Consider the following 27191-nt stretch of genomic DNA (forward strand, 5'->3'; position numbering starts at 1 on the left):
GGTCATAGTTGACATCCGTGCCATGCATCTCGACAAGTCAACTGCCAAAACAACAAAGACGTGATTAATGGATGTTTTTCCGCCCTTATAGCATCGCTCCTCAGACAGAGTAATGACCCTTTTTGAAGATGCAAGTCAGAGTCCCAGCTCATCATATTTAGCGAAATATTCAAATAACAGAACAGTTCACCCTTTAACAATTAATCAGTTAACTAAAGTCAACTCGGTGATGCTGAGAAAAGGCTTTCTGTTGAAGCGCAGCAGATGTAGGGCAACAAGAAAGAAACTTTTTTTAATGCGTCGTTGACCCGAGTGTGATCAGTCCTTTTGTCCTCACAGCGATGCTTCAAGTTTGTCACAAGCTTTGTAAAATCAATCAGCCTTTTAGATACAAACCTCTTTGGAACAAGAGGCACTCTGAGATCACAGGCGTGACAGATGATTACTTTGATTATAAAACATTATGTAGGAGTAGGTAATGGATAACAGGCAGTGATTTGTAAATAACTGGACATGAATACCTTGAGCCTATTATATACTATTATAATACAGGATATTTCTTAGTAACAAGGCAGCTCATTCTCTGTGTCTTCACAAAGGTTTCTTTAAAGATATAAACACATTTTGGGGTCAACTTGAAAGAAATGGGAAATGTAAAAGTGAGGTCAGAGGTCAAATTTGACCTGATATTTGGATGCTAACTATAGTGTGAATCCCCGTACGCCAGTATCATTTCCTAAATCCTGCCAATATACACAAAGCAGAAGACGTTTAAACACAGTTTTAAAAGTAAAAGACATTTTATTAAAGTTTGACCTTATTTGACCTCGACGAAGAGAGAAGAGGTCAAAGTTCCAGAGTTTCAGAATCCCCATATCCCCTATATACCTATTTATTGTTAATACAAATCTATGTGTATATATTGTAATTAGCATTCTTATCACTCTGACCTCCAGATCAATCTAAAGACCTTGAAGGTCAGAGGTCAAATGTGGCATGATATTTTAAATCTTTATATGTTACTTTCTATGTGTTGACATTACACACCTCATCTGTGAGAATCATAGTTTCAAGTTATGAGGCTTTTTGTCTGTTTTCCTTGAAGACCTTGGTGGATTTACGGCAAAGTTGAATGGCTTGTTAATATGACCCCACTCTACACCCCTACAAAGTTTTATCAGAATCCATTATAAACTTTTTGGAGATTATATATTGGAATTTCAGGAGCGGGACCACGCCTCCAAACACGCTCCCTCCGGCTCTCATCTACGTGCTCCCAGTTCTGCAAGCTGTCATTCTCGTTTACGTGCCCCTCCCTCCCTTCCCCTTTCAATTCTTTAACTTCTTCACTTCTATTTAGTACATGTGGATCTGCCAGGCCTGGGAGCCGTCGCCAGTCCCCTTCGAGGCCTTCCCCCAAACCGCAGCTCAATTCATGTCCAAGCGTTCACCTTTACCACTAAAATGCTGTCAAATCTAAAATGAGGACGTGGGCCCAGTGAGTGAATTGAGCTATTATGTTTACAGAAAGTGACATGCACGCACTCATACGCTACCAAAAAACTTAGCAAAGGTAAGAAGAAAATGCTTGTGTTGTGTTTCCATCCAGATCAGCTGAACAGTCATTGTTATACTGTGTAATATTTCAAGGTGGTCTTTAAAAAGGCTTCTGTTTGTGAGATGTTTGTGTAATAAGGATCTGACCACGTTCAGAGACACTGGTGGCTTTAAAGGGAGAGAAAGCGAGAAAGCTTACCGCAGAACAAAAGAAGTTGAGAAGTTTCACGTGGCATAATCCACTCTTTCTTTCACATCCTTTAAACTACAGACATTTCCACGTCACTTTTTCAAGCATGTAGTTTGCGATTGTGGTTTTTTTTTCCTTTTCTTTTTTTGGACACACATTTTTTTGATTTTCATAGACAAATGCTGGAGTTTTCCTTTAAGGCTTAGGTACTTTACGCTCAGTTGCTTTCTATTTTTCAAATCCATTGTGCTAGAAGGATGGTGCCAAAACAGCTGAATGTGTCACTGTCCAAACACAGAGAGACTGGCACCACGTAATTAAAATTTAGACGCGTAATCCTGAACATTACAGAATCTGGTGTGAGACTGGATAATAATCCTCGGTATGTTCGATCTACAGTCGGCCCGGTGGCAGCGCCGGGCTGTGGGTAACTTTTGGATGCGAGTGCATGACACATAAGTGTGCTGCATGCTCAGCGAGCCTCCTTTGAATAAATAACAGGTTACAAAACCATGGCGTGAAGGATTTCACACTCAAGCGTGTGGGAGTATTCTCCTCCCCAAGTATGCAGATACTGGATCCAGTTTTCCAACCTGCACTCCACCCTTGCCCTCCGCTGGCTACTTGGTTAAGCTGGGAATAACCTGTGCTTTGCGATGGGTTGTTTGCCTTCTCTCTGAGGCCATTCATATTTTATATGACAGCTTGGTGAGAGTCAAACTCACCAGGAGACGCAACTACAGGCACTTTACAAACTAATGAGCAGCACTATCTGCCAGAGGAGCTGAGCGTCATCATGGCCGTATTGACTGGAAGGTCGCTTAGGAAAAAAACACACACGCACACATATAATGATGGATTGGGAAATAATACAATGGGGAAAAAAGGTGCTTATGAAAGGGGTTTCCACTGCCTCCACAGAAGGTGGCTCATTACTCGAGAAGTCAGCAGGAGCATGGGCACTGAGGGAGGCAGAGATGGACAAAGTTGAGGAAGAATGGATGGGAGAGAGAGCTAAGCAGGGGAAGGGACGAGACAGATGGAGTGGGGGCGATAGCGGCATCGCGGGTGGCAGGCACATAGCGAGGGAGGAGGGCGGCGAGGGAAGGAGGGAGTCAGGTGAGTGAGGAATGGGCCCAGATGTAGGGAGGGAGTGCTGGGGAGATGGATAGATGGATGAAGGGGGGAAGGAACAGTAATTACAGGCCTTGTTGTGCGGCTGGAGAGATGGAGGAGCAGCTTTTTCAGCGCTGCCACTCTGCATTAACCCAGCAGAATGAAATATTCAGCCATTAGGCCTTGGCTGAAACACATCCAGTGCCCGCACTCATACAACATTTAGACACCATTCATGTTCTATTCATTACAGGGAGGCCTGTTACATACAATCATCATTTTGGTTTATTTTCTTCTTCAAGACATCTTGTTTGGTTTTGTTTGTTTTTTGTTTTGTTTTTTTTTTGGTTTTTTGTTTTGTTTTGTTTTGTTTTGTTTTGTTTTGTTTTGTTTTGTTTTGTTTTGTTTTGTTTTGTTTTGTTTTGTTTTGGGGGGTTTTTGCACTTGTAAATGCAACTCTGCATCCGAGTGTAGAGGTGAGGGCCGGCGAGTCGATCCTAACTCCAATTAGTGCTTCAAATCATTTGTAAACATTGCTTGAGATTTGATTTTCTGCACACGAGGATGTAAGCCTTTCTGCCGCTCACTTGTGTCTTCTTTCTTCCTTTCAGAGTCTGAAGTGACGACAGTGAACCGCTGCCTGGACGCTGCCAAGGCGTGTAACATAGATGAGACGTGTCAGAAGCTTCGTACGGAGTACGTCTCCTCCTGCATCCAGCCGTCTGCCCGCTCGGGGCCGTGCAATCGAGCAAAGTGCAACAAGGCGCTGAGGAAGTTCTTCGACCGCGTCCCCCCTGAATACACCAACGAGCTGCTGTTCTGTCCCTGCACCGACACAGCCTGCGCAGAGCGCCGCAGGCAAACCATCGTGCCGTCCTGCTCCTACGAAGACAAGGAAAAGCCCAACTGTTTGGCTCAGCTGCGGATCTGCAAGGCAGACTATGTGTGCAGGTAGAAATGTGAAAGAAAAAAATCTGGTCTTAGATGCTGCCTCCTGCTAAAAACATTTCACACATAATTTCTAGAGTTGACATCACTTTTCACACTAAATTGAGAATCATTTTCAGCAGCTGCAGCTTCTATTAAAGGCTCACAAAAGGTCTTTTTCCATATTTTGACCTAAAAGTAAAATCACTTTGTTAAATGTTTCACGTCATGGTTATCACATCCTGCTCAGACGCTTATTCAGAACACTTGAAATAACTAATCCAGGACAAACGGATTGATTCAGAAGGTGCCCGTTCTTTAAAATGATGCTCAAAGACTTAAAACTGAGATAAATGTTATCTGACGTGTAGAAGCTGAAAGTAAACTCCCACTTAAATGGAGAAACAGGCTTTAAAGACTGTATCAGCTTATCGAGTTCTTTTGTTAAACTTGTTGGTAAACACTCGCCTGAGGTTACTGACACATCGCAGATCTTCTTTGATCTGTCGGCTCTTGAGGAAACTATTTGAGTCTTGCCTTGTCGTACGCTTTTAACACCAGCTTTTTTTTTCTCTTTGACTTTCTGCTTTTTACGATGAAAAATTTAAAGCTTGATTCATTTTAAATGACAGGGCTCCTGAATACCATAACAATCACACAGTAACCGAGCGAGGACACGAGAAGAATAATGCGATCGGTAGTTTCTTACATGGAAATTGTAGCCATTAATTTTTGACCACTAGCTGAAAGACAAGCTGCACATAAAAGAGGTTTGCTAAAGTGTTAGCAAACAGTCCCCACACACACATCAAGCAGACATAGAGCAGTTTTATTATTTATGATCATTAGCATCAATATAATTAAAGTTTGGTGTCTAGGCTCCAAGGCCAGTGCACCCAGAAAAAGTGTTGCATGCAGAAATCTGAGGGTGTGGAGCGGACGGGTGGATGTCCGCTTCAACCAGAGAACCTTCAACCACTCACCTAAAAAGAAAACAAGACAGTTAAAATAAGATAAAGTAACACCTGATTTATTGTACTGCTCAAAAGGTTTGGGGCTACTTAGGGAGGTCTTTGTTTTTGAAGGAAGCCACTTTTGTTTAGATTTATAATATAACTGAATTGAACAGACATGTGGTAAAGAACAATTGGAGATTCATGGAAATCATTCAGTGTTTTCAGTGCAGCGTGGACATAGATGTAACTTTCCCTGCTCAGTTAGCCGAACGCAACTGTATCCTGTTAAAAGGCTAATTGATTATTATAAGAAAAAAGCCATTATCATCTTCTAGTTGGGTGCCGAAAACATCACCTGCTGTGGTTTCAGTTAGTGTCATAATACCCAAACAAACAAGTAATGAACCCAGTAAAAAAACAACTCACATAACGATGCATAATGTTCCTTTTACATAACTGGAAAAACTGGCTCTTACTAGAAAAAACAAGCGAGAGGCTGTGGGGGGGAAACTGAGCAAGAACAAAGGCACGTCAGAGTCCCCAGTTCGACAAACAGACCCTTTATAGGTTCTCAACTGGCAGCTTTATTAAATGGCGGCTGCAAAACACCAGTCGCAATGTCAGCAGTGAAGAGGTAACTCCAGGATGCCGGTTGTCTAGGCAGAGTTCCAAAGAAAAAGCAATAACTGAGAGCGGCCAATAAAAGGCAAAAAGATAAAGACGGGCAAAAGGCGCACAGACGACGGAATATTGGACGAAAATACTGATGACAGCAAAACAGGCTCGCCAAGTTTGATTCCGACTACAGTTTACTTCATAACTACCTCTACAGTTGGTGCATTTGGTCAACACTGAGCAATAACAGCCAGTCTTATTGACCACTGAGGGAACAGAGCCATGCTTTATTCACCGCCTTTCCCAGAGTACACGAGGTGTTGAGTGTAAACTGTAAGGGTTTACTGTCCCATTAGTGACTAAGCTGACGAGTTTGCTGACAGGTGACAAGCTAAGTTGCAAGTTGTGTCATGTTGATTTATTTTTTCTGACCGAGTACAAGATGTGGCGTCATCGTCACCGCTGTCTGGTTTAATTTGAAGTGCTCTGTTGATGGTGGCCTCGCTCGCTGACTTTCCCTCAGGACAGTAAATAGCGTCGTGTATATCTTGGAAGATGTGTCTGGCTAGGGTGATATGTTCATTTAGATTTAATTAGTCAGTTGTGTTTAATTAATGCAATTGTTATACTCATTAACTGTGTTTAATTAGCTCAATTAAATTCTGCATTCATTTTCCAAGTGAAGCAGCCATGTGAAATAGTCATTATTGAAACAGCCTTTCTCACTGGGGATTCACGCATGGTTTTCCTGGCAAGTTGCTTGGAAAAATGTTTATTAACAGCAGTGAAGACATCGTCAGGATCAGAAAATAGTTTGTAGAAAAAGTGACCCTCCTCGCATGGTGAGTCATCTGAGAAAGCTTAGTTATCCGGCGTTTATGTCCCCATGTATGTGACTACCAAAGGATTTAATTCAAATTTAAATGGGTTGTAAAGCGTCCAGTCAGAAAACTAACAATGCCTTATGAGGTCATTAGGATTCATAGGGTGTGTTTCTCCCAGGAACACGGAGTTCTCAGAAGCATCCAGTCAGCCTCCTCTTACTGACAGCAAATGGTCGCCAGCATTTAATCTAGTTCCTCTTCAAATGTCAGGAAGACAAAGGGCTTCATCTGTCACGGCTATCGATCAGGCATTATTCTCCACTGCCGCCCCGACGGATAGAGCATCTCAAGGCCCCTGCACGGCCCACCAATCGCGCACCAGTCAGCCGGCATTAACTGGCTGCCTGCGGAGGATGCCTTCACTTAGCGCACAGCCTATGAGTTTTACGCACATCATTACAATGACATGACAAATGAGGGCAAAGTGGAGAGTTGTGGTGCCCTGAGGGGATCCCGTCGCAAATGCCAGTCGGCGGGGGCCAATGATGCAATATGATGGCCTCGATAGCCTCGCACGATGACGGTGATGAGGTTGGATGTCTGTGCGGCTGGCAGGAAGGGTAAGGCGGGAAGGCAAAGCTGCTGTGGGAGGAAGTATTTATATGAAAGATCCATATTTGTCTAATCTCCTCGTGGCCAGGCCTGCCAGACAGCACCCACAGTATTAAGAGAGCAGAGCTAAGGCCTATCTTTGCCCCTCATTGACTCTTTACAGCCTGGCAGCTTTCCAGAAGACGACTGCCAGGGAGAAGAAAAAAAAGGAAGAAAGAATAAAGGGGGATGAATGTCACCATGGGTGACTGGAGTAGGGTTGAAGTGCTGTAGAGCGGGAGATCTTGAAGGGCAGAGGGAGTTGTTACGGGGAGCACAAGCAGGTAGATGAGCGTGGTGGTTTTCAAACCTACATTCTGGGGTTAGATGAGAGAAAGCACCAGCGCTGGCCACCACTCATTGACATGATGTGTGCAGCAGCCAAGCACAAGTAAATGATGGATGGCATGTTATTGCTCCCACAGGTCTCGCTGGGCACAGTTCCAGCATGATTGCCAGCCCTCCGAGCAGAGTGCCAGTGGCTGCAAGCAGGAGAACTACGGGCAATGTCTGCTCGCATACACCGGCCTGATAGGTAAGAACTAAATCTTTCTGCACCAGCTCCGGCTCGCCCACCTTCGGTGATAGATTGGGAACAAAAGGTTTTCGAGGGAGGAAGGCCAAGAGCAGACAAGTGCGCTGAACAGGGCTCAAAAGAATGAATCAAGGATTGTGATGAGGAGCGCGCTTTAGGAATCGATGAAGTGCTGATTAATGTGGCTACAGCGTGCCCAGCCAAATCGTTGGCATTATAAGTAGTGCAATTACAACTATTGACCGCTGTTTTGAGAGAATTATCCCTGACGTGACAATGAGCGGGACTGGGTAGAGGCGCAGAACACGGCCTATTGTGCTTCGTACAAAAACTTAACAAAGGATCACATAATGCACAAAAGGTTGTTAAAAAGCACTCAGTTCAAACATGTCATTATTGGACAACAATACCTAAGTGAAGTACTGCAAAAAGAAGGGTGTGTGGGGGAGAGGGGGGTTGTTGGAAAGTGAAGTAGACAGATAAAGGAAGACGGAGACAGAAAGCTGTGCAGCACAGATTGGCCATTGTAGACAACTCAAGACGAAGTGAAACTCTGAGGTGCTGTTGTTTGGAAGTCCCAGAAAAATCAATAGAGGTAAATCAGAACTTTTTGTTTTGTTTTGCCACACTGCCTCGAAGTGCAGCGGTTTTATCCTCACCCTCTTTAAAAAATACAAACTAGAAGGCTTCCCGGGGAATGACTTTCCAATCATTTCCCACTGAACGGTTGAAAAGATTCAAAACGAAAAGAAAGACTCTGACGGCGCCTGAATTTTGTGTCTCAGGCCACTGCTCTTATCAGAGTTTGCCAGGCTGGCGCATGTGGTGGATGCGCATGTTTGGGGAGTTCACAAGTGTAAAAGAAAACCTAAACAACTGCTGCGGTACTTGGATGCTTGGATCTGTTGTAACATCAACAAAGTAGGAAGGTTGCAAGAGATCAAGAGGATAAGCTAGCAGCGATGCACTGTATGTATGATAAATTCACCCACGATGAAAATCACATTTTTGAATAATCACCAGTTACACAGACAGAGTATTTTTAGCTGTGTGTTTGCTATTTTCAAACCAAGACATAATACAGTAAGATTTCTTTGCCTGACTCGGTCCCAGCTGGTGTCCGGCTGCGGCACTAACTAACCTGCCCGTCTGCGCATTCACTCCATTTTCATCCGTTCCTCTTTTTAAATTCCTTTCACTTTCCCTCTCAATGAATACATTTACATACGCACTAATAACTCAGTCTTAACATGATTAGGGCAATGCCGGGATGATAGAAATTGCCATGTAAATGCCTTTATTTGATTATCGTAATCAGAGTAAGGTCATAATCAGGCTAAGCGTAACAAGATTAAATCAGCCAGAATTCAGCTCGAATGACATCAAACTTCTCAGTCAGACAACTTTTTGGGGGGTTTTCTTTGGAAACTGCAGTTTTTATGAGGCGCTTACGAGCAGAGTGTTGCACGGGGAGACGGGCGGAATAGCTTGAATAACAAAAAAGATGTTAAATATTCCGCACAGTTCGGCTAAATCAAAGAGATAGCTTCCTTTTTATGCGAGCTCGCTTAAGGTCAGATTCAATCACTGCATCGTAAAGATAGTAATGTGAGGAGATGTGTTGGCTCAGTACGCCTGTAAACATACAGAAATGTGTTGTTTTCCACCTCTCCTGCCCTCAACAGGAAGCACAATAACTCCCAACTACCTTGACAACTCCACCTCCAATGTGGGACCCTGGTGCTCCTGCGCAGCGAGTGGCAACCACAGGGAACAATGCAGCGACTTTCTCACTTTTTTCCACGACAACATCTGCCTGAGTAAGTAACAACTGCAAAAAGAGAGACCTCTGGCAACAGAGAAGCAATTACAACCCAGACTAAGAACCAGAGCAAGTGCGAGAATTAAGAAAGTCTAGTTGTGAACAGAATAATCTGTGACGCTTTTATTGTGGTGCAAAAATCCCTTTGATGTTCTGCAACCCACACGGGAGTCAGGCTTTTTTGTACATAGATGAGAAACAGAGCAGACAGAGGGGTAGTCATTACTTTACTTACTTACTTACTTGCGTTTTCACTTGAACTGTGTTGAATAGAAAATATACACTAGACCTCTTGAATGGCACTTAAAAACAAATATCAAATTAGCCAATCACATGGCAACAACTCAACGCTTTTAGGCATTGAGTTGCTGCAATGTCAAGATGACCTGCTGAAGTTCAAATCAAGTATCAGAATGATGATTTTGAGTGATTTTGAACATGACATGGTTGTTGGTACCAGACAGGCTGGTCAGGCTGAGTGTTTCAGAATCTGCTGATCGACAGGGATTTGCCCACCCAATGATCTATAGGGTTTAAAGAAAATGATCTGAAAACAAGAAGGTATCTAGTGAGAGTTAGTTCTCTGGGTGAAAATGCCCTGTTGATGCTAGAGGTCAGAGGAGACTATTTCAAGCTGATAGGAAAGCTACAATAACTCAAATAACTAGTTGTTTCAACCAGGATATATATCTCTGAATGCACAACTGGTAAAACCTTGAAACAGATCGCCTACCGCAGTAGAAAACCACACTGGGTGTTATTGCTGTCAGCAGAGAAAGGGTAACTGAAGCTATAATTTGCTCAGGCTCAACAAACCTGAACAATAGACGACCGGAAAAATGTTTGCTGGTCTGATGAGTCTTAATTTCTGTGACGATATTCACGCGGTAGGGTCAGAAACAGCAGGAACACATGGATCCATCCTGCTATGTATCCGTGGTTCATGCTGCTGGTGGTGTAATGATCTGGTGAATGACTTCTTGGCACACTTTAGGTGACTTAGTGCCAATTAAAATCCCATAGTGTACCTGAGTACTGCTGCTGATCATGTCCATCCCCTTATGAACACAATGTACCAATGAAGACATTCTCGAACATGACAATGAGTTCACTGTATTCAAATAGATGGTCACCAGTTGTCAGTCCAATAGAGCTGAGATCTGATGATGAAATTTTGTGACGCTATCATGTTAATATGAACCAAAATCTGCGAGGAATGTTTCCAGCATCGGCAGTTCTGATAATGCATTTACTTTTCTGTTGGATGGTCCATTTAAAATTGTCCATTGTAACTTGGTAACACACTGCCAGCTATTATCCACTGCCCGCTCCTTCTTTGGGACTTAAAACAAATGGGCCTTTCAAACTGCAGCCAACCAGCAGACCAGAGCTAGTTTTATGGTGCAGAGCACCATAAAAGTTGTGTCATCAAATTATGGCTGCGTAATTGTGTGATTTTCTTTTCTAGAAGAGTAATATTTTGGGGAGAAAAACAAATTTAAAGTCTTAATTTGTAGGTTTACTAGAAAAAAATATGCACTACTACTGTGCTGTAGATGTAATTTGAGTTTATAAAGTAATGTATTTGTGAAAAAAAAGTTATAATAAAAGAACTGCATCACATTTGCTTCGTTGACAGAAGAAAAATTCGTCTTTTCTCACAAATTTGTGACTTTAATCTCTGAGAATTTTTATATTGTAAATTTGGCACCTGTAAGAATAAGAAGGGTTTTTTTTTTTTTTGGTCCTCTTAAATTTGTGAGTCATTCCTGGTTATTTTCAAACATAAAATCTGAATCATCCAGCCTTTAACAGTGGAAATTATTGTTCGATTATTACCCTCAACTGTGCTGCTAAACATCACTTTGCTTTTACCGTGTTTGAAAAGGATTCTTGGGAAAGCTCGTTCTAGTGACACATCAGCGACAAAGTAAAAAGCCGCTCCTTCCCCCTTGTTATCGTTTCAGTCAATAGTCATTTATTTATTTTCACAATTAAACTGTCAGATAAACAGCACTGTGAATTATGACAGCGGTAGACCAGTGACACTAATGAAACACTACAGCTGGTGGCACAAAGTAATGGGTTAACACAAATATCACATATGTTTGTTTATGCAACTCGCAGGGAGTTTTATCACGCCAGAAAACAAAAATAACAATAATAGCATGTTTTCTTAATTGCAGTGCATTCTGCTGATAAACTGCAGCTGGTGTTACGTTAGAATTATCCACCAATCCGGTGTAATCTTTTATTCATCCAGCAACGACAACAAAACGGCTATGATGATACGGGATCATCCCTCCGAATGAATGATGGCGCCAGTGACAGAAGAATGACATTAGTGACAAAGTAATACAAACTGTAGCTGCTGGTGTCTCACACACACACACACACACACACACACACACACACACACACACACACACACACACACACACTGGGATTTATTTGGGGTTATTATATTTTTTCTAACAACAAAAGCAGACATGTTCTTACAAAGCTGTCAGCATGAATAACAACATCAGTGACAAACCACAGACGCCAGACGTTGGACTGTGTGACTGTAGTGACACTACAAAGCAAACTGCAACTGATATTCAGGGTCAGTTTATACATATGTTCAACTGCGACAGAACAGCCAAGTACCAAACTCTCATCAGATGTCAGACAAACGGCCTCTTACCACTGATTTAACCAGACTCCACAGCAACATAAACCCTGCCACGAGTGATCCGATGGTGTCGGCGTGTTATCTGTGCTGCTGTTACTGCAGCATCTCACCCTCTGCTCCTCTGCCTTCACATGATCGCTCTATTTTTCCTGGCTTTTGGTCTTAAGTGTGAAATTTACATCAACACCTATGATTAAAGCCTGCAAATGTACTCGTTTCAGACTGCACAGCTTTCCACGCACCTGTTTATTCTTTACACTGCACAATAAAGCAGAAATACACACTTGATTTTTCATGTCAGGGAATAATAAAAGGATTTAATAGCTGGTCAAAGATAGTGAGATGAGCCATACACTAGATAGTATTTCTGTCACAATTTTTTCAAACTTTTCAAACTCCGCTTGACCAGCTGACGATTCCCAGAAACAATTAATATAACCATGATGAAAAAAAGCTATACAGCAGTAGACCCAGGGGCAGCAGATGTTCACCAAGCAACTTTGCAATTTTGGATGCTTAATAAGACAAAGTATGAAGATTCAAACAAACCTTGTTAACAGAAAACAATGTCTCAGTAGTTTTAAAAAACAGGCCTTTGGATATTTATTAAAATCCATCCATTCGCTTCCGCTTATCTTTTTTAGGAAGCCTGTCTCAGCTGTCTTAGGGCAAGAGGCAGGGTACACCCTGGACAGGTCGCCAGTCTGTCGCAGGGCTCCCGCATTCACTCCTACGGGCAATTAAGTGTTTCCAATTAACCTATCCCCACTAACTGCATGTCTTTGGACTGTGGGAGGAAGCCAGAATACCCGGTGAGAACATGCAAACTCCACACAGAAAGACCCCGGCCTGGTGGTGGAATTGAACTGTGCTAACCACCGTGCCACCATGTTGCCCTTTATTAAAATCTCGCTTTAAAACTCAAAGTTACCAATTCTCCATAGAATGAATTAGATTACAGGTAAGACCTGGCTGATGGATGTCTTGCTGTCCAGTGAAACTCCTCACGGGTATCCTGCAGTCAGGAGTTAGACTTGCTATGGCAGCTCCCGTGTGCTGTTTACAGTAAGCTCCTTAAAGACCCAGAAAAACAGAGCTCAGAGTCACTGGCCTCATTTTCCTGCATCTTGGCCAAAAGTGGAAACAGCTTGAGCGAACGGCTGAAGTCAAACATTCTACATGTGATGATAAGGATTAACAAGTTTCTAATGGGAAAGGACCAGCAGTGCATGTCACACTCATCTCAGCTGGAATTTAGTTGCTCTTCTAATACTCGGGCAGACAACACCTCTTTTTTGGGGGGAGAAAGTGTCCGTAATGAATTGACAAAGCGAGTTTGGATTGGATCCAATAATTGGGGAAATGAATGCACCCTGGGAGAGTTCCTCATTGTTTGCTTTCTCCCATGTTTCTTGTATAATCACAGCGTGTAAAGAATTGTTATTCGTTTTGAGTACAGGGGAAGACTCTCCTGTCTTCAGTGATCGTTCAGTTTTACAAATGGACAGCGACATCATCATCATCGGTTAAATAAATCCTCCTTGTCTTTTTTGTGTGTAAATTTCTTGCAGCTGAATCCACCGTTATTTTGCGCACAACCCCGCCCTTGTGCTGGGGCCTGCTTGCTGAGACAGGACTTCAGATGGCCTTTGATGACTTTGTAATTGAGCCTAATTTGGTTTCCTGCCTCCGAACTAATGAGGCGGACAGAGAGAATAGTGGCAGGGAAGAATACAGTTGTTTGCAGACAGGGGAGGGGGAAACTGCTGGGGAAAAAAAGCCTTCCCTGTATGGAGCGAGCTCAGTCAGGTTTTAAAAACAGCTGTCACCCCACCTTACTTCCTCATCACGGCAGTAATAGTCGCATCACTATGCAGAGCAGCAGCTCTGGACCTCTTCATTCTGTCCGTGGCAGGGGGAAAAAAAGAGAGGACAGATGGAGGTGAAGCTAATTTTATTTCTGCAATTATGTAAAATCTTTTCTGGAACTTGAATTGGTATTATAACAGGGAAAAGTCAGGGTGGCCAACAATACGTTGGGGAGTTTGGGGACAGAACCGGGGCATGCATAGGATGGGCTCTGCATTAATGCCCCAGGGAACCTGTGAAGTCAGTAAAAGAGGAAAAAAAGCCCTCAGGAGGAAACTTAAAAGTGGAAGAGATGGCTGTGCTTAAACAGCCGTGGCCAAACATTTACAAAGAAACTGTCACAACAGCTTACCACTAAAGATATCAATTGGCACTTCATCTCTGCGTGATGGCGGGTGGTGAGGCATGGTGGCGAGCAGCTGGAGTTGCATCCTTCGCTTCTCTCATCCGTCACGCTGCCAGGGAATTGCTGTGCGCTGCCGAACCCTAACTGCACACTTTGAGCGCACTGGCACACTTTCCCACCTGTCCTACCAATGCTAATGACCCACAGCACCATTAGCATGGTAGTCCACAGCCTCATATATGTATATATAGCCTCAAATGGGATCAGTATTTGATTTCTTCTCACTGTCAATTCATTGAGATTCTGTTGCAACATGCATTCCCTAATTAGCTGCAGGGCTAAAGGAACAAACAGGTCACCCTTCCAGCAACTCCAGTGCTCGATGCTGATGCTCAAGTCAAGGCGCTGCATTGACTGCTGCAGAATTTTCTTTGCAGAGGCAAACTATCTCAGGAGGAACGATCAATTTGTTTATGATCCTGTGAGAAATCAATGTCTGTGCGTCACACGCTGATACTCCGCTGAAGACTCTGAATTCACATCACTGAAATTCAGTGAGTCGCTTCTGGGTTTTTTCCCCCTCAGGAACAGCTGGAAAATGAGGGTTTTTCATGTCTCATGCTCACATTCATCTTACAGTATAAGCTATGGTTATTAATTGATGGATCTGACAGTCATGTCTTTATTTTGAGCATATTTTAATTGAAGTGACTTTCATGAAAACGTAATTGCTGCTGAGTAAGCCATTAGCCAAATGAGAATGAATGCCTATAGAATATTAATTCATTATATGGTCATAATTCATTCTGGTTGCTATAAATCCAACAACTTGATGTAATGAATTTCCTTATAAATCCAGCAGTCAGTAAATTGTACACAGGAAATATAATGTGATATTCCTCGCAGTCACAGGCTTCTTATGGTCCTTTTAAATAATCAGTGATCATTTTGTCAAACCTTTACAGAAAGGTGACAGATATTTGAGGGTCTTAAATACATTAAAGGGAACCAGTTCATAGTCCAGTATCCATGTCTGCCGTCTCTGACTTTCTCCACCTTCTTGCTCTGTGTCAACGCTCTGCTAACCAAACATTTCTGTCTGTATTTTACGCGCCTGTAATTTTACTGCATACTTCTGGTAGACAGTGAAGGTAGAAATGTTATCTGTTTCAATCACTCGAGTATTCAAACAGAAATATCAACAGCATCTGTTTGACTGAATTACATCCAAATTTGAACATCCTGGCCTCCTTGCATATTGACGACCTGTTTCCACTGATTTTCAGTACAGTTCTTGTGTAATTTAACATATCTGCATTTGCCATCCTTCCACTGAGACCTTTTCTGATGATGCTTTAGCAAATAATAGATTAACTGAAAGGCCAGATGCATCTCTCAGATCACGTGTCAGGTCTTTCAGAGATTTTTTTTTCCTGCTACTCAAAATACTTTTAATGAGCTGATAGTATTTTAAGCTTTCCTCTCTTTCTTTTGTCCTTCACTAGGGCACACCATCCTGAGAAAGCTTTTAACTAAATTGGTCTTAAAATATTATCACATCTTTGGAAGTTCAAGTTCTCTAGCCAGAGCCAGGCCTGATTACTGCCACACCTGTTCTCCATCAAGAAATCGCTTAAATAGGACCTGCCTGACAAAGTGGAGTAGACTTTGTCTGTGTGTAATACTTACATTTGTTTGATGATCTGAAACATTTAAGTGTGAAGAACATAGAAAAAATAGAGGAAGAAAGTTACATTTGTTTCTAAACTTACATTTTAGTAGATCTCTTACATTCCACTGTGGTTTCCATTTGACTGACATTTTATTGGCACTAGAGTAGAGAGCCATACTGTACTGCATCCTCTCCAGGTACACAGACCAGTATTACATGCCAGTGGTTTTAAAAATGAAAATTCATTTATGCAATTCATATAAATCTGTATCTAAATTTTAGATTCTGATAGTATTATGACTCATTGTTTGCTGCTTGAGGAGCTGATTCAGGCTTTGGACAGTCAGAATCTTTTGCATGCTAGAGCTGTATAGAGCTGTATAGAGCTGTATAGAGGTGGCATTGTGCCTATACTGAGTCTCCCTTTTCAACCAACCAACACATTAAGGGACATAATGTTTTAAGACCTGCTGTGTTTAACGACACTAAAAAAAACTTCACATTTCACGTTTTAAACATTATGATTGTTAGCGCATCATTTTCAGCATCTTTTCTTTGCTGGATGGATAACTTCTCACATCTGAAGTCGCTGAAAACGTGATGTTAACATCCAGTGTCTGGCTCTTTAGATGTTAAATGTTCCACTTAGTGTGAGCTAGTTAAAAACACTGTGTGACATTCGATATTTATACAGTACGGATAAATATACAGTACTTCAGAATCCCAACCATCTATCAAACACATTTTAAAAGCTTACAGCTATAAGAAAATGCTACCATTACAATTTTGATCAAATCTGCATTTGAACTGACACAAGCTGGTGCTGGTGGTGTCAGTGGATGACAAAAACATTTGGGTCATCCTGTAATCGGAACTCTTTGGGGCACGATACCGAACCCCCATACTGATAAAGATAATATGAAATCAAATCACTTTGTGGGCGAGGACGGTTTGAATTGTAAAGCGCTTTTGGTGGTCGATAAGACAAAAAAAAGCATCAAAGACCTTTTTACTTTTCTTTTTTGTGCTTTTGTTAAACATAATTGCTCACTGTTGCTGCCGGCTAACGCATAAAAACCTATTTAACCTCACCATTGTGTGCTGATTGGATGTTATGACTCAGCTGCTATTCTGTGTTTAGTCATTACTTCACATTCCCAACTTGCGATGCCGTATGCAGAGGACGCTGCACTTCAGTGTATTCTCAAGTGGGACTGAGGCAAGTTTAATTATGCCGTATAGAGAAACTTTGCACAGCGTTGGCCCTTCGTTCTCCTCTCAAGTGTTAAGTGCGGGGCCAGTAACTACCCATGCCAATCAATGAACCCTCTTGTTCTCACTAATCAACAACTACCCCTCTGCTCTTTCATAACATTGTCATACAAGTCACAACAGGTGTGTCCTTTATTAAAAACAGATGTTGTCCAATCAGTTTGTGCATTAAAACCCCTCCGTCTAACACACTCATCTATTTCTAACATTTCACAATGAGATTAATTTCCACATTTCACTAGTAGTACTGCAGTGGAGCACTTTCAGCATGTATTGTGATGGTTTGTGTGCGTTGGCGCTCCACCGCCCATGACCCTGTGTGGTGCTCTTATTTTACTAAAGAGAGAATCCTGCCAGGTTGAGAGGGTCTGAGAGTGTATGTCCTTGGTTTTTACTGAGTGAATTAAAGCACTGGAAAATATGAAAATCCTGCTGCATAATTTTGTGTAATTTGACCTTACTTTAAAATCAATCACTGTGCATAAAATCAAACATTGTACATATAAAGTCTGTCTTGATTATACATTGCACAAGGCATGAATTTAAACAAAGCATATAGGGCTTCTAGTTCCAGGACTAGATCCGTTGTTAAGTACAACTCAGAAGGATTTAAGGCTCTGGGTTATTGCTTAAGATGCCTGATTAAGTGAAACCAAAAAGTTGGAGCTGGTATATGTTTGGAAGGAGAATCAAAAAACTCAAAATGTATATGAAGCAGAAATGTTGAGTCAACAAAGAAAAATGCTGTAAATCAAATTTTCTCTCAATGAATTCAACACACACAGCCGCACCATTCAAGCTAAGATAACTCCTAGCTGGTTCCAACCATTGCTGCAGGAGGTGTTTTCAGTCCTCCAGACACTTGGGGTCACACGTGCACATGCATTCTGTGCACAAGCCTCATTTCCACTCCCATCTCTGGCCTCAAAATAAATGTAGAGACTCCGTCTGCCTATTATTTGGATTGTTTGTGCCACAAGTTATAAAACACGGCAATGAAAACAATAAAGAAGATGTGCAAGTCTGTGTAAATTCAGAGAAAACAAATGAGTGCTACAAAAGAGAGGCTAAAAAGTACGTCCGTTCACACAAGGGAAGCATTAAGTATGGCTTCAGCTATTTATAGTGTCACAGTTACCAATAATAATGATAACAACAGTGGCCTCATACAATTTAGTGGACACTAAATTCTTTGCAGTGAAGTCCATGTGGATAAATTAAGCATATTAATATAAGTAAGTGTGTTTGCAAGTAGAAATATAATATATATAAGAAACTCAAGCCCTGAATACTTGTTTGTTTAATTTTCATGTTAAATTCTGTTTTAAATTTCTAGTTCCAGACTTTCAGACCTGACTCTCTCGAAAAAGCGTGTGTGCGATCTGACTTGTGTGTGTAGTCTGCACACTGTTTCTATCATAAATACTTTGTGTGGTAGAAAAAACATGCACGTGTCTTTTTTGTGCACTTACATCATTTATATATCCAGTCCCAGAACAACAAAGGTGATAATTACACTTATTAGAAGACACATGCACAACTCTTATTATGCACTGCTGCTCAAGATCTGCCTTACATTCAGCTTCTCCCGCTATTTTCTACATAATACGACTCCTTCTCACAGACACGGTATTTTTTGCCTCATACTTAACCACCGTTCTCTCCACATGCACCATAATTTGTTCCTAACTGTCAGTTTCACTTACACACACCATAACTTCCTAACTACCAGTCCCTTCTTTTTTAGTCAGCTGTCTCACACGAACAACTTTACCAAGGTGATAATTGTGTAGTGTGGATACTTTTTGGCCTTGCAAACCTGCACTGCAACCAGAAGCAACACATTATTTATTTATTTTGCAATGATTTCCTTATAATAAACAGTGAATATTGTGAGATTTATGGATACATCTTTATTTTGGAGAAAACCAGCAGGAAAACCAGTACACTAGAATAGCAAAGTGGTAGCTAAGAGACTTAGCAACCAGGCATGCTTGCAGGGAATTAATTAATTATTATTTTATAATGTAATTATAGTTCTCATTTTGCTGTTATATGTTCCTGCATTACATCTGACTTGCTGGAGCCCTTGCCTCACAGATTGACGTAATTAAAACCAAAGCCTCCATCTGTATCTCAGGCATTTTTCCATAGTTTGTTTATGTCTCTTACATAAAAAAGTGAGTTTTGGCTCACACGCTCTTTCTTTCTGTCTTGTTTAAGAGCAGACAGAGCACAAGTTTGCTTTTTTTATCGCCTGAGGAATAACATACTGAAACTGATTCCCCAGGTGTGAATAACACAGGTAGCTCCTTACACCGGTGACCCAGCACAGAACCAAGATGTGTAAATTTGAAAACTGAACCGTGGCTGAAGCATTCACTGCTTATTTAGGGACATTTTACACATTTCTTTCTAAACTACTAAGGTTTTCCTTCCTGTGTGTGTGGTAGCTGCTTCTTCTTTCTTTTTTGTGTGTTGAACTGCCAAATCCAGGGTGAAATTAATGCTTCAGCTCAACAAGCCTGATGAGTCACAATGCAAAGTTGACCACCTTGCAATTTTGGGCCTCTTGTACGTAGCTGTAAAGTGGCCAATCACAATCAAAAGAGTTATGCAGGAGAAAAAAGCAAAAGAACACTTGAGGTGATGACTCATGTAAAAATGATCAAAGTCTCCTGATTTTTCAGCATGAATGTTTCTATTAAGCTTCCAGTCGTGTCAGTGTATCTGCGGCTGCTCTTTTGTTCCAGAAAATGCCATTCAGGCCTTTGGAAACGGATCGGATGTGAAAACGGGGGCCAGTCAGCCTGGAGTGTCCAGTCCAGCAACGGACAACCATAGCCCACACTTGGCAACCACTGCCCCGGGCATCGCTATGGAAACAGAGCAGAACATTCTGCGGGCACAGATACCTACTCAGGTGAGACGAGAGGGAAGACTGAAAATATGACGTACGGCCTTCTCCAAACACACGCGCTAATGGAGACGGCCTCTCCGAGAGTCGGGTCATAAAGCTACAGATATCTTTAATTGTTTGTTTTAACTTAGTGGGAGCGACAGATGGATGAGATTTACACAGTCTGGATAATTTACACAGCACCAGGTCACAGAGAAGTTGAGAAGAGAGTTTATATGGCATCTCGTGCAGAAAATTCACTTCTTTATTTGAGCATCTAAATTCTAGGTGTCCTCAATGGGTCAAGAAGCATTTCTTTGCCTTTTAAACTCACTTGTGTGCTTGCTTTTACTTAATAAATACCAGAATCTCTGGAAAAACTGCCCCTTTCCCCTATATGCCTGAAATTTGGCTGCTAAATGGTAAATGGTCTGTATTCACACACTGGTGGAGGCAAGCTACAGTTGTAGCCACAGCTGCCCTGGGGCAGAGGCTGCCATATCGCGCCATCGGCCCTTCTGTCCATCACCAGTAGGCGGTAGGTGAAGTGTCTTGCCCAAGGACACAATGACCGAGACTGTCCTTCCGATTACAAGGCGAACTCGCAACTCTTGAGCCACAATCTCCCCAACAGTATTTGGCACTGAGTAAAGATATTTTTAATGTCTAAATATGAAGTTTTGCAGGAAATATGAGCCCGATAAAAGATAAAGCATGCTCATGCTGTGGTTTCTATATTATATGTGCTTTATATCCTGTGACAAGCTATTATTGACTCATTAAGTCAATACACTGACCGGGCTCTCCAGCTCAGCGGAGACTAACCAGGGGGTACGAGTGAACTAAAGCATCTTTAACATTTGCTTTAACTTTATTGATTGCAGTGTTGTCATTAGATCGATTGAGCACATAGCCAAGCAAAAAGCAAAACAAAAGAACACATGGAGAGTAAGTGATATAAATTGATTTAAACAAAGGTAAACAAATGAAACTGGAGCACAAAATACCAAACCTACGGATGACACAGTGAGCAAAAAGTAATGTGAATCAAAGTATCTATACGTAAATAATTATGTTCTTAAAATATGTCAAAAAGACATTTTTTGAAATGTAATGTTGTTCAGGAATTAGTAAAAAATAATAATAATTTGCCACCCAAACAAAATGAAACTCAGAAAGTGCAAGAACATGTCAGATTAAAGCAAACATTTGGTTAATTGTTAATTCTTTGTTGATACATTTTTCACTTTCACATAGATAAAAACATTTATAAGCATTAATCCTGACAAACAGGTCAGCCATGGTGAAAAAAAAGGAAAGTACATCAAGGTTTTAGTTAATAAGACTAAAAAAATCAACTGGTAAAATCATCATTTAGTAAACACAATAACACATGAAGTATTACAAAATGTCCTTAATTATTTAACAAAAACTGAGGGAAAAATACAAAAGCAGTGCGTGGAAATCTAAGTACACCTTTACTGTTTCCATAGGAGTTAAAGGGAGTAAGTAGCAGCCAGTGCTGCTAATCAAATGCACTTGATTAATTCCACTCACCACTTTTTACTCTCCAAGTGTTTCCACAGAAACGCAGTGTGTCATTGAATTTTTCTATTCCCGCTCCCTAATCTTTTTTTCCTATCTTGCTACACTTTCTTTATTTTCTCTTTCCCCCTCACCCCCTAACCATTTGAGTGACAGCATTGGTCTTGGAGAAGCATTGTTCATTCTCTACTCATCTCGTGCTCTACAGCCCTCAGTTAGCATGTCAGATGTTTCCAATTCAATTTTCAATTCAATTCAATTTTATTTATATAGCGCGAAATCACAACAAAAGTCGCCTCAAGGCGCTTCATAGATACAGAGAAAAACCCAACAATCATATGACCCCCTATGAGCAAGCACTTTGGCGACAGTGGGAAGGAAAAACTCCCTTTTAACAGGAAGAAACCTCTGGCAGAACCAGGCTCATTCACACCATTATCAGGTTCTGTAAACCCCATTAACAAAGCCCATACCATGCAGTCATAAAGCAAACAACTACTGAATTCTGTTGGACATAAATTTTAATGTGAACAGCCTGTTTTGCATTAAACATGCACACAGTATTGCAGATTTTAATAATGAGGAGAAATTTATAAATTATGTAATTTACATCAGGGAAAAGAAATTTGTTCCATGCATTATGCTCCAAATGGGAACCCAAAAAAATAATGCTGATAACATAATTGACAGTCTGGCAACAGATATAAATAAACTTGACAAGCTAAGTAGGCCACTTACTTAGTTCCAGGGGAAAAGCTGCAGAAAAATGGCCAAAAACCAAATGATATCTTTTTGCCCCGAGTCCTCTGAACGGTGTGCCCCACATGCAATTGTTTCAACAGTCTGTATCATCCTTTCACCACAGCAGAGCTAACAGTACGGTAAAGAGACTCTGTTGAACATAAACGTTTTGTCACCTGATAGTCGAATGTCAAATGAGGTTTGGATAACATACGACTGACTTGACACCAGTCAAAGTTAATTGAATCTGTAAATTAATTCTGGGCAGCTGCCTCAGAGTCATAACAGCAGATATGACCAAACAATATCCTGTCACATTGTTTTTAAACTGTCAAGCAATACAGCTCCAGTCTGTAGTACCTCACAAATGAGGTACGAGAGGTAGGAGTGGGGGGGAAACACCCATTTCTAATTAAATATTTTGATTGACGCATTTTCATCCTGTTTGTTTGTTTGATTAAATTCTAAATGCTCATTTTCAAGCAGGAAGTTGTGATTTCATTATCCAATTTCTTTTTAATACATAGTTTCATACATATTGGTGACACAGTTTATCTGTTATAAGCTCACTAATGGCCTGATGGATGTTGAAAGGTTAAAACTTGTTTAATTTAAATGTAATAGTATTTTACCCCAAGATGAACTATTTGTTTCAGGGTCACGGTGGGGCTTGGATTTAATGTGTGCTGACATAAGGCTGGGTATTCGTGGATCGGGTGCCGAGTATATCACAGGGCTAACGCAGAGAGACAGACACACGCTCACATTTCCACCCACAGCCAATTTAGAATCACCAATCAGCCTAACATGCATGTCTGTGGACTGTGGGAGGAAGCCGGAGGGAACCCACACAAGCTCAAGGAGAATATCAAGAGAATGAAGGGGAAAAAATGATGATGATGATTGAAGAGTTTACTCTGAATACATCTGCAGCCAAAAGAAAAAGCTTCTCTTGCTGTGAAATTGCATCATGTTGATAAGTGGCTATGTCCTTGGCATTGCTTATCTTATTTTTCAACTGTGGATGCGGAAAATTCGGCCATTATAACCACATAGTTGGTCATAAAATCGCTGAAGATATGTTTCAACAGATTTTGTTGTATTCCTGTTAAACATAAATGGATGTTTCAGACACAGATTTACATGTTTTCTTTCAGGTAAATGAGAACGACAGATTGTGGGACGATGACGGAGACTCCACTCTTCCCTCTCCGGGCCTTTTGGACCACGGAGCTGAGCCCGTCTGCCTCTCCATGCCGCTGCTCAGCCTGGGCTTGCTGTTCCTCCTGCTCTCCAGTCTGTAAGAGGCCTCGGTTTGCCCGGCCTCCAAAGACAAATGTCAAGATCCAAGGGGGAGGGGTTGGGGCACCAGATGAAAAAAACACAACCTAAAAACAGCCATTTTCTATGTGTCACGTGACGGTGAGGGAAAGGGTCAGCCTCGTCTTACCCTACTCCCCTCTCCCTTTCTGTCACAAAAATCACTTAATCTCTATTTGTGAATCATGACTGAGAGCAGATGTGTTGTGCAGCCCACACACTTGCGAAGACCACCTGAGTGTGTACCACTACAGTGCCATGGGAGGGGGGAGGGGCTCAAGAGGAAGTACACAACTCATTTCCTGCTTCACACCTGCCCAAACATAAACTTTTCCACACAACACACACACACACACATACAAGCAGACTTCACTTCATCTGAAAATAACATCCAAACGGTGAAAACGAGCGAGATCAGAAGGTGTACAGCAAAAGACACTGATGACCCAGTGCAGGAAAACTCTTAAATATATACATATGAAACAGCACAATTTCTTTTCTTTTCTTTTGTTCTTGAACATTCCTTGGTGTAAAAGAAAAATACTCAATGTTAAGACTTTTCTCGCAGATGAACTGTGATGACGTGTTACACGAAATTTAAGCTGGAGTGTGTGTGTGTGCGTGTGTGTGTGTGCTCAGCTTCGCTCTTTATTTCTTCGAAACGCACATTTTAAATTTCGAACTGTTGTTTTGCTACCTGGGATGTTAGATGGAAGCACATCGAGTCAAATCGCAGTGAAAATTCTTTGATCGTTGTCGTGCTCCATGTTTCAGGTATGAAGAGTTCATTTCCAAAACAAAGAATATATAAATATATATAAATATATCTAAAATACGAAATTTAAGTTTAAAATTTAACATTCAAAGAAGATAGAAGTGTATTATGTCATCAAACAAGGACCTACTTTAATGTACTTTGTACATGTTTTTTCAAATGGTGGATACCTCACTTTGGAAGGGGACTCTTCATATAGTCATTCATTAAGCTTTAAGTGTGAAGGCCTACAAAATATCTTGGATCTGTTCCTTTTATAGAACTTTTAAAAAGCCACAATCGTGTGAAGTGGAAAGAGGTTGAGACAAGTTTATATTTTTTCAAAAGTAAGTGGACTTTGTTGCAGAAAATGCAGATGTGTATTGACAAGTTTGGGACCATTCATGCTTTGCTGGTAAAGAGGGATACGGTTGGCTTTAGTCGGTGCACATTTGAATGGATGGTTGGATGCATCTGTCTTTGTGGGATGGAAGCAGTAACTCGCCTGCTACCTGCAGGGAATCTACGTTCAGCGTGGGACGGTGAAGAATTTGCACTGTAAAAGCACAGCTCTGCGTGGTGGAGCGGACATGTCTACAGGAGGCGCTCGAGAAATATATTGTGGGGTGTAGGGACAACCTTCAGTACTGCCATAGAATACAGTTTATTCACCTGCATTGCTAAACAATGCTGATTTTTACACAATGAAAATCAGCTGCGATGAGGAAATGATGGACCTAAGAAACTCCAGATAAGGACGTTCTACTGGGCGAATTCTACGAGGACACAAGTGATGCTCATGTCATTTCAGTGTGTTTTAACAGGTGTGGGGAAACAGTTGTACTATCTTAAAGAACCAGTTCACTCAAATCACAAATATTCTCACTCTCAAAAAATCACATGGATATATAGAAGACCGCTTTAGTGAAAATAGTGCAGCCCATTTATGTGCACTTACATGGAAAGCTTAAAGCAGGGAGAGCACACATCCCTGCCCTTCAGGTGTGTAGGTTTGAATAGCCAGAAGGCGGGGAGTAAAGGAGGAGCTGCAGTGGAGGTGTGTTGCAAAGTGGCTTGCAGAGGCACTGCAGCCAGGATTACTAGCTGAGCTCGACTTAGCGGTCTGCCAGAACTAATGCGATGCTCGGTTTTGGTTTTATTTTCGCAGCTTTTAGAAGAGAATACTTACTGGTCGGTTCATTATGGATACCTGTCAAAATCCATTTCAATCCAGTATAAATGCTCTGCGATAGCTCTACTTTTACAAACATGTCTTCATTTTCTGTTTTTCTAGATGTTTTCAAAAACGTTTACTATGAGAGTAAAAGAGGGTGCTGGGTGAAATATACTTTTAAATGTAATGCAGATGATATCTAGTATAGTCTGGCCCTTGGAAGACGTTTTAATTTAAATTACATATAATTGTCATTTAGGGATATTAAGGGAAATGTGTTTATAAGCTAAATACTCCACTGCATTTACCAGCTGGTCGGTATGTTTGCCAGTTGTTTACAGCCGAGCAGTTAGGGTACAAAGACTTTAGAAGGCAGTTTCTGGTAAAGGTCAGCTCAAACAGAAAAGGCTTAAAAGCTCGTGCACAGTCATCAGACATTTCTCTCCCCAATATGCTAAACATTGTGTTGCCGACAGCAGTTTCAGAGAAAGATATAGGTACTCAAACTGTACAACAGTGGATTTATTAATGGTTAAAAAAAACTATTTGCTGCTTTTACTGACTTCTTAAAGATGAGGAAGCATTTACTATAACTCAAAAGTTCCTGTTTTAGTGGAATATGATTAACTAAGTATCAGTAAACGTTACATTAACAATTAAGTTAAATTAAAATGTGTTTTTATTGTTCAAATTAGTCAAATGTTTTGTAAAAAAAAGGCGTATAACTATATATTATATATGCAGAGGCCCCATTAATGAATTCGGTGCAAATGGAGCAACAAACAGAAAATGTATCTGTTTGGTGTTGTTTTAATCTGGGATTATCCACAGTAACTAATGACGACTAACTGCTGATGGAAGGACACATTCCTGTGGAGTTTGCAGAGGATAAAAAGATGTGTGCCCAGTGCTCACACATGAAATCACTTCTGCATTCAAGTGGTGTGTTTGTTTTGTCGTTTGGGTGAACTGGCGCTTTTGTTTTCGCATAAGAAAAATCACCTTCATCTATGTACGTTTCGACACGTCAGCGAGTCCGAGGGCTCCCGTTGGTTTGCACAAAGCCTCTGTCTCATATCATGATGTGTCACCAGCTGAGCGTCCTGTTTTGATTTGTCCTGTGTTTTATCAGTCAGCGTGCATCGCGGTGCCGTGAGGTGACCGACCAACCTGCTCCCTGTTCGTCTGCGCTGGCAGAATCCCTGATGTGACATGTGTCACTTCCAGAAATAAAGATGACATTGTAAATGGAGGTGAATTCTGACCACTTTCTTGTAAAAGGGGGGAAGAGACTTTTTTTCCACCTGTCTAGAAATTTCTGGGTCCCTTGACAAGATGTGACTGTTGACCTCGATCTGAGTTCAGCTCTCTGTATTCCCCCTTAGCATCCAGTTAAAAATCCATGTTTCATCACACACAGGGCGTGATTTGTAAAGATGTTATAGTACAGTGTATATACTACATGGTGAATACCATATATATGATGTCTATAAAATTCATACCTTGAGTAAAAATAAAAAAGGATTTTATCCAAAGTTTTGCTTTTGATATGTCAGAGAAAATCACCAAGGAGTTAATTCTGACATGAAAACTTTACAAAGCACAACTTTGAGCCCAAACTTGAGCATCAGGAAACTTTAATAAATGAGACCCCTGGTGTAAATAAACCTAGAGCAAATTGGTGTTTCTTCTAAACTACTCTATACCTTAAGGCTATAATGCAAGGATGTGT

The 27191-nt window shown here is 41.2% G+C and overlaps 1 protein-coding gene across 2 annotated transcripts in view; it reads left to right on the top strand.

The window, feature by feature from the left end:
• Positions 1-27084, top strand: part of gfra4a (GDNF family receptor alpha 4a) — a 154876-nt gene extending 127792 nt beyond the window's left edge. For both annotated transcript variants that reach the window (XM_082516173.1, XM_082516174.1), the window contains exons 4-8: positions 3475-3814; positions 7262-7371; positions 9057-9191; positions 19780-19949; positions 23369-27084. In XM_082516173.1, the coding sequence (XP_082372299.1) occupies positions 3475-3814; positions 7262-7371; positions 9057-9191; positions 19780-19949; positions 23369-23515 (902 nt within the window). In that variant the 3' untranslated portion in view covers positions 23516-27084. The remainder of the gene's footprint in view (positions 1-3474; positions 3815-7261; positions 7372-9056; positions 9192-19779; positions 19950-23368) is intronic.
• Positions 27085-27191: the final 107 nt, after the last annotated feature.

This window comes from Aulonocara stuartgranti, assembly GCF_965226115.1.
Source record: "Aulonocara stuartgranti genome assembly, chromosome: 19".
Classification (NCBI taxonomy): Eukaryota; Metazoa; Chordata; class Actinopteri; order Cichliformes; family Cichlidae; genus Aulonocara; species Aulonocara stuartgranti.